General features: G+C 37.4%; 1 protein-coding gene across 1 annotated transcript in view; it reads left to right on the plus strand.

Moving 5' to 3' along the window:
- OLFM4 (olfactomedin 4) overlaps nucleotides 1-6,068 on the plus strand; it is a 50,535-nt gene extending 44,467 nt beyond the window's left edge. The window contains exon 6 of the mRNA XM_088139498.1: nucleotides 4,202-6,068. Coding sequence (XP_087995624.1) covers nucleotides 4,202-5,007 — 806 coding nt within the window. The 3' untranslated portion in view covers nucleotides 5,008-6,068. The remainder of the gene's footprint in view (nucleotides 1-4,201) is intronic.
- Nucleotides 6,069-9,153: the final 3,085 nt, after the last annotated feature.

Raw genomic sequence — 9,153 nt, forward strand, 5'->3', positions numbered from 1 at the left:
CATATAATCTTCAAAACCTGCACTGGAAATGGATGACTCTCCCTGCCCAGCATACTGTTTGTCTGCTTATGTTAAAGACTGTGTCATGACGTATTATTATTTCTTTTAGTAAAAGGAAAGTCTAAATGAGTTATTGAAACTTATACCATGTTTGGTGTTATTAAATCAAATAATCTTATAACTTTAATAATTCATGAATTACTTCATAAATTAAAAAAAAACAAACCCACAAAGAAGTGCTTAGGTGTGAGATCATTTTAAAGGAAAGAATTCTTGTTACTTTTGTATAATAAAAGTCTCACGGCTGAATAGATGATTTTTTTTAATTTATGAAACAATGCATGAATTATTAAATTGAAGCTAGATCAGTGCTTAGTTTAGTGACATGAAAAATTATGTCAGGCTAAATCTATGTCACTGGCTGTGACACTTTCTTTTTACCTTCACAGCTTGGTACAGGTGTTTCTTTTTAAGTATATTTTCAGATTTATGCAAGTCATTAATAAGCATTTAATTTGAAAAGAACGTTACTGATTTAGGAATATTAATTCAGTCAATGTGTTGACAGTTAAGGACAAACTATAAATTACAGTGGCAATATTACCTTACATCTCAGCTGTCTAAAAGGCTGCTATTGATTTAAAAGCTGGTAAGCTGCAAGGCATTTAGCCATAAACCTGGCTCATAAAATGACTGTAATCTGTATTGGCTTTTTTATTGTGCTGATGGAGGTATATTCAGAAAGTATGTATGCCAAAAGCTAATGTTGATTACATAGTGATTCAGTGTGTGAAGAGTGTGAGTTTGGAAGATCCCTGTTCAACTCTCTCACCTATGAATTTACTAGGTGACCTTAGTTCTTTTAGGTTATTATTAGTATTATAGGAATCTGAACATTTTGGTCTGTTTGACAGAGCTATACGGATGATTGAACATCAAGGATTTTGTGTGTGTGTATCAGTTCTCTATTGTGTAGCTGGATTGCACAATTTAAAAATGCAGGTGGAGGTTCCCGTATTAACTATGATTTTCCTCCTTCCTTCCTGTCATCCTGTACAAGGGAATTGTTTAAGTACACCAACCCTAAATTTGCAATAAATTGTTATAACATGGACAAGGTTGCCCCAACTGTAATCTAAAATGATATCACCATTCATTTCAAAAATAATTTCTCCACATAGAGCAAATTCTGTGGACCCAAGAACAATTTTTGTAAACATTTAAAATGTTTTTAAAACATAATATAAAGCCTAGAGCTATGCCCCATTTGTTTCCTCAATGAATGAATCAAAGGGCGAGGGGTAATTCCGATCAGGATCATAATACCAAGAGATCTAAAGATGAGATTCCTACCTATTAGTGGATTTTTTTTTTAAAATGGAGCATTCTTGTACACTTCCTGTGTAGTGGATCTTGAACATGGAACTTGTTGAAGAAAAAAGTAGATATTTGTGACTTAAAGGATAGGTGTCATTTGATTCCCCCTTTGAATCATTGCCATACTTTTAGATGAATGCTCCACAACCTTTTCTGAACGGAGTTTGGTAGCTCGTCTTCAAATAACGTGTTGGGGACAGCCCTTCAAAAGAGTAGGTGGATCTAGAATAAAGGGAAGGGGGGAGGTAAGAATTAGGATTGCATTTATATAATTTATCCCTTCTTTCACATTAAAAGTTAAAATTAATCAGTAAGTTTGGATGGACACTTTTGCTTTAGATTATCCTTATATATCTTCTTTCCTTTTCTAAGTGCAGAGACCTGCCATGATCTTTTTTCTAAAAAAAAAAAAGACAAAAACCTTCCTAAATGAAAGCCTACATAGAAAATGTAATAGGATTATTTCTCTAAAATGTAGTATAGCAGAAAACAAATGCATTAATTGTAATTATCTGAAACAACAAATCAAAATTCACCAGTAGATATTAAATCCTTATGCAGATTTTTCTGAATTTGGCATTCATGTTTGGTTTTCAACCTATAAACTGAGATAAATATCTGTTACAAAAATTGCAGGGAACTGATACTTACTGAAACTGAAAAAGAGCCTAGAGCTAATTCCTTTATAATTCATGGATGTCTTTTACATATCAATTCTCTCTTGGTTTCCTCACCTGCTACACAGAGTAGTGCATGCCAACTGTAGAGAGCGTTGAATGGCATGAATCACAGTTCAATTGGTTGTTATAAAAGCACTCGACTGGGAGTATGCATTTGACTTCCATCATTCCCAAAGGTGAATTCTGATCAATGTAAAAAGATACTTCAAGTCTATTTCTTAACTGTAATAGAACCTCCAACTGGGAAGCCTCAGAGATACAAATTGACAGTTTTAGGCATGATACTCCCTAAAACCATCAAAGGCCAGTAATGTACTGATCCATTTGATGTACAAATCAGACCATTCCATGGTTCTTCCTGTAATTCCAGGAGGAAAATCAATTGCAGAGCTGCTCTTTTTGGCTGGCATTATAATGCCAGATCAGATGCATTGGACATATGCCCAAAAATTGAGACAAGACATGAGAGACCATTGCCACACACCTGCCCATTGCCAGCATCATACCTGGGTTCATTTTAACAGTTGGATCTACATCCAGTGTTTTGGCTTCCTTTGCTGCACAGATGGTTCAAAGTCCGGTTTAAGTATTTAATATGCTTAATGATACCTTCTGATTGCTGACAGAGAACAGCCATTCAGCCTTCTCCTTGGTATTAGGGAAGGATTGGAAAGGAGAAGAATTGTGCACAGATGACAAATCTGAGAATCTACTTGCTCAGAGACTGGCATTTTGACTTGAAGAATCTTGGGTAACAGGGTTACAAATATATTTCTCTCTAAGACCCTAAGAAGCAAATAGGAGGCCTAGTACCAGTTGTGAATGCATTATTGGGCTGAAATTTGGATCAGCAATTGCTAGCCCTTTTGCTATCTAGATCTAAGAGGATTCTTGCCATCCTTCAGTAGTCATCCTAGAAGGAAAAAACATCAATGCAGGGACTGCTAACTATTTTGGCCAAAAGATTTGGTAGCAGACCACTTTATAAAAAGTCATGAGGTCTGGTCTACAAAGCTTCATTTTAAAGTTGATCTCAAGTTGAGTTTGTTGCTGCCTAAGATTGGGTAGTAGGCTTGATTTACAAGTACTTTGATCTGGTAGAAAATATGGACAGCATAAGAAAAAAAAATTGCCCTGAGATGACATCTCCCATGAGTTGAGCTTGATTCCTAGTAGCTACATGAACACGTCTTTGAAATTTTCTTGCCAGAAAGACAGATACACATGTAGTTTGCCTTTGTCTTTTTCTGGCGTTTTTTAATTGTAATTTTTCATTTAGATAATCAGGTTCGATCAGCACAAGTTGGCTAGCCATGATCATTTACTAGAAAGGCAGGGCTCAAATTCTCAAAATAATGAACTCTTCAAAAATTACAACACTAATTTTAAGACAAAGTTGTTTGATATTGTTTGATATTTGGCCTGCATCAGGAAATCCCTTCCTGAACAAATTATTAGCTAATTTCTTGGATACTAGACAGTAGAATCAAAATTCCACAATGCTGATTTCCTTTCTGAGCTTGACACTTCTCATCAGTTTTGCTTAGAATTATTAATTTATTAAGAACATCATCTTGGAATAGCTTTTCTCTAGATCTATTACAAACTAACAGATCAATAGATAAGATAATTCATAGATAGATATTTTGGGGCCCCAGGCTGCATGCGGTCTTCACATCCTTTTAAAGGCCCATAAAGCTTCTTCTGCTAGAATTAGTGGCAACATTTTTCTTTAGGCAGGGAAACACATGAAAGCAGATGTAAGTTCTACAACAGTCTTTATAGAGTTTAGAAAAACAAAGAACTTCTCAGAATCCCCCAAACCAAAGGACGGGGCAAAGCAACCATCATCATCTAATATATATCACTGACCTGCCCACTATTGTCTTTGTGTGCCTGAAAAAATTCCAAGATACACAGGATTTTTTTTTTTTTTTTAAGATCATGTAAGTCTGACAGGGGAAATCACAGCCAGGGAAGTGATGGTAAATGGTTGGAGAGGAATGGTAACAGAGGGCACAAGACTGAACAGAAGCTTAGTGAGTGTCAGATATTCTGGAGACGTGAATCTATTCCCTGCCTGAGTTATTTGTAATCTCTGAATACCTCCCATGTTTAAACATTCTGCTTTTTCTTGATTATAGGGAACTGCGGTCATGGCCCAATTATGAACATCAGCCAGCCTTACATGATCCAGCTCAACTGGAGAGGATTTTCTTACAAATATGGAGCATGGGGCAGATATTCATCTCCCCTTAACCCTGGAAATGAACTTTACTGGGTTGCACCTCTGAATACTGATGGAAGATACCTGGAATATTATCGACTCCACAATTCCTATGATGATTTATTGCTCTTCAAAGCTGCCAAGGAATACCGAATTCAGTATGGTCAAGGCAGCGGCACAGTTGTTCATAATAATTATATGTATTACAATGCACATTCCTCCAGAAATATGGCTAAGTTAAATTTAAGCACCAATACGGTGGAGCTGAGCAAATCGCTTCCAAATGCTGTTTACAACGATCGGTTTTCATATGCAGGGGTATCTTGGCAAGACATGGATTTTGCTGTAGATGAGAGTGGGTTGTGGGTTATTTACTCAACAGAAGCCAGCCGAGGTAACATTGTCATTAGCAGACTTAATGAAACATCTCTTGATGTGCTGAACACATGGGAAACAAAGCAATACAGGCCTTCGGTCTCCAATGCTTTTATTGTATGTGGAGTGCTCTATGCTACAAGGCCTGTCAACACTAGGAAGGAAGAAATCTTCTACACTTTTGACACCAACACTGGAAGAGAAAGGACAATAAGCATCACTGTAGATAAAATGCTGGAGACCATTCAGAGCATCAACTACAGCCCTATTGATCGGAAGCTGTATATCTACAATGATGGTTACCTTATTCGCCATAATTTATATTTCGAACCCCTTCCCTTAGCATAGTTTTCCAGGGAGATTAAAAACTGTTGGGATATTCAAGGACATAGGGAAGCAAAGATTTGATCCATTTGCAAATCATCATCTAGGATAGGAAAAAGCATTTATTTGGATCTGGCCACTCCATTACAAATATAAACAAAATAAAAAAATGTAAGAGGGTTTCAGGGAGAGTAGAGGGGATACAATAAGTTCATCAGGAGGGAGTTGAAAAATTTATGTTTTTTTTACTTGGTGTGTTTTTAAAAGGGGTTACAGTTCTGTTTTCTGAAAAAAAATGTGAGAAATTGCACTACTGAATTTCTGTGCTTCGTTGAGAAATTTGGCAGTGTGATGGGCAAGAGGAGGCAGGTTTTTTGAGAGATTCTTTTGTGAAAAGAGGCTTAGGACTGCTTTTGTATCACACACAACAGACTTAACCAGTTTCAGACCCAGTGGCTGCATAACTTTGTTAATGTTCATTCCTTGATTATGTCTTTTTTAAATACCATAATATGTTATGTAAACTCAGCCAGTTTGATTGCTTTATGGTTCAATGTGCTGTGTGAACCCAGAAAAAGGTTAAACCAGGTTAAGCATGTTGGGTTAACTGTTTAACTCTGATACAGCATATTTTAGGTAAAAGGGACAATCCATTTTAGTAGACTTGGGGTCACATGCTGACAAAGTAAAGTGAACATGTGCCCAGTTTCATTTAAAAAGAAGGTGCTTAACTTTGGTACTTGCATCCATAGGTGGGTTGGGGATCAAAAAAGTCAAGATGGCACCCTGAAGGGGTGGGGTTTTGATCATGCTGCCATGGCAACTATTTTGACCAGCTGCAGATGCTGCGGGCTGCGCCTATTCAGTTGTGCTAGGTCATTTGCCTGTCTAGATCTGCTGCCTTTCTGCAACTGGCGTGTATATTTGGTAATAAATGCAAAGGAATATCCCTACAGGTTTTTGGACTGAATAAAAATAAAAACAATGCCTTAATCTCTTCCACAGGACCTTTCTGTTTTTTTTCCCCCTCCGCCATCCCAGTAAATGGATATTTTCTTTGCAGGCTTACCATTCCTTCTCTTAAGGCAAAAACCTGCTTTCTCCATTTCTCCCACATTCTAACTGCAATCATCCCTTGCTGCGAAAATGTGTTTCTATATCAATATGTCTGCTGTCTGCCTCTGTCACAGTCTGAATGTGTGTCATAGGTTCCGACTGGGTGGAACTTACAACTCTTCTTTGCTCTGTAGTAAAAAGCCCCCCTGGGGCATTGTTTAAACATTCCAGTGGAATTAAGGGGACCAGCATGACATGCTCATTCATTTCAGCGGGGTTTGCTCAAGAAACCTCTCGGGGGGCTGCTGTCATGTTGTTTGCAAAATGTCATCCATGGAGTAGGTTTTGCAAAGCTATTTTTCCCCCTATAGTTTTCCATTTTGCTGTGAATGTAAAAGTAATGGGTACTGCAATGTTTAGTCAGGGATTCACTTAACGTTTCTTCTGACCAATCCAGCTATCTAAAGAGTCTCACAAACGCTGTAAAAGTGCACGCCAACATCCAACATGGAAATGTTTCTGCATCAACCCATTCATTTCAATGTACGAAGACCCTTGTAATGCTGTGTTAGGGTTCATCCTCCCCATGGGACAAAAGGGCTAATCTTTTCAAATTACCTGTTGGATAATGCTTATGTTGCACAATATTTTGTCCCAAGAAATGGGTTTCCACTATTTGCATTTTTATCTTGACAGTTAGCAAGGTGATGTAATCTGATTTACAATTATGATTATTGGCACCCTTCCTGTGTTTCAGTTAGAGTTTTGTTCGAAAGTGATTTAGTTGCATCAGAATACTTAGACCATTACCGGCACTGGAATTTTTGTTTCGTGCCTATGCACTCCAGCTCGAGCATAAGGTTTTTACTCTAGAGAGAATAAGCTTTCTTTTATTCAAAGCAAGCATATTCTCATCCTTCTTTTGTGTGTGTGCAAAGATTTCCAATGGTTTCTGGTTAGATCATAACCTGATAAATAGTTACTATCATTCCTGAATGCTTCTTATTTGATACACTAAAACTATCCTTCCTCTGTGCTTTGCAGTGTTCTTTCCAACATGTTACAGTTTGCCGTATAAATTCCACATAATGAATAATAAAATAATAATAATAATAAACCCCAAAACAAAAGTAGTTCCATAATAAAACACAGATGTTGTGTCAGTTTGGGAAAGTAAGTACATTTGCATAAAATGTAATGCTTTGCATAATTCATGTTGAACGTAATACTAATAGTTTTTGTAATAATTTGGAATTGCATGTGAGCTTCTGTATTATGGAAAGTAAATAACTTACTACTCATAGGGTTTCCTTCCCTCCCTCCCTCCCTCCCTTCCCTTTCAATAAACTAAAGAGAGAGAGAGAGAGAGAGAGAGAGAACTGAAATTCTTTACCAAGTAGAGCTGATTCTGACAGCTGGTCTGGGAAATAACAGTCAGTTAGCTTGGCCAATTTTCATTTCAAGCAGTGACATTCACACACACTGGACTGAGTTCCTTAAGTGATTCCTAGGAAAAAACAGAAAGAAAAGCAGATGGTTATGGAGCCTTGTGTCAGCAAATACGCAGTGCAGTCTCTTAGCTAATTGGGTAAATACACTTCACTTCGATTCTGTAAGCGCATTGTGGGAGAATCTCTTGAATGGACAACTTGGGCCTAGTTATCACTGAGGTGATAAACCTGTATCTGAGTGGTGCCTCTTCAGATTGAAGAGGGAGGCTCAAATGACAAAATGCTCCATCCGTGATAGAAAATAAATGTCAAGGAAATACTTCTACCTAGATTTCTCCCTGACAGACATTGAATCCGAGTTGGATGTGAATACTTTTCATTCCATATGATCTTCCACTTATATATTCTGAAGTGGTACCACTTAGAGCTTAGGTTCTAGTAGAAGTATGATCTTTTTCAAACATTCCTATAGTTTTCTTATTATTTTATAATAATAAATAAAATTATTTTATTATTATTCCATAATAATAAAAATGGTTTGCCATTGCCTTCTTATGTGATTTTTAAAATATATTTCCTAGTCTACAGTTCTTGTATTTTCTAGTAGCCTTGTCTATTTAAGTAATAGACAAGTCCAGCCTTAGGTCACCTAAGCTCTAACATACATGAAGTAGAATAGAGTAGAATAGGATAGAATAGAATAGAATAATAGCTTTATTGTCATTCCACTATACACTATACACCAAGTGCATAATAAAATGAAATTCTGTTGCAACTGGCTTACAGTCATACACTAAAATACAATTGAGATACCTAAGTTACTATAAAACATACATTCTATACATTTGATATTAGACATTCAGAGATCTAATAGCCTGGGGGACAAAGCTATTTCCCAATCTGGCTGTTCTACATCGGATACAGTGGAACCTCTTCCCAGAAGGTAACAAAACAGGCCATGATGAGGATGGGAGGCATCACTGATGATCTTTCAAGCTCTAGACAAATAGTGCGCATATCCTAGGTCTTGGATGAGAGGCAAAGAGATCCCAATTATCTTCTCTGCTGCCCTTACTACCCTCTGCACAGACTTCCTGTCTGAGACACTACAGCCTCCATACCAGATGGAAATGCAGTAGTGAGTACACTCTCTGTAGTACCTCTATAGAAAGTAAGGAGAATGGAGGATGAGAGATGTACTTTCCTCATTCGGCGCAAAAAAAGCAAACGTTGCTGTGCTCATTTCACCAGAAATTTGGTGTTAAGGGACCAGGTCAGATGATTTGTTAACTGCACCCCTAGGAATCTAACACTACTGACTGACTCCACAGCTATGTTATTAATAAAAAGTGGAGTGTGACTACACCGATTCTTCCTGAAATCTATGATAATCTCCTTAGTTTTTTCCACATTTAGCACCAAACTATTTTTATTACACCACTCCACCAGACCCTTCACTTCTTCCCTATAAGCCCACTCATTGTCATCCCTGATAAGGCCCACCACCGTTGTATCATCCGCATTTTCACAATGGAATTGGTGGTAAACCTAGCACAAGAGTCATGGGTCATCAGGGTGAACCACAATCGGCTCAGAACACATCCCTGTGGGGAGCCATGCTCAGAGAAATAGAACTAGAGATATTATTTCCAACTCGCACTGA

This window comes from Python bivittatus, unplaced genomic scaffold, assembly GCF_059951505.1.
Source record: "Python bivittatus isolate LINGU-HERP-01145 unplaced genomic scaffold, Pbiv_v1 ctg000210_np1212, whole genome shotgun sequence".
Taxonomy (NCBI): Eukaryota; Metazoa; Chordata; class Lepidosauria; order Squamata; family Pythonidae; genus Python; species Python bivittatus.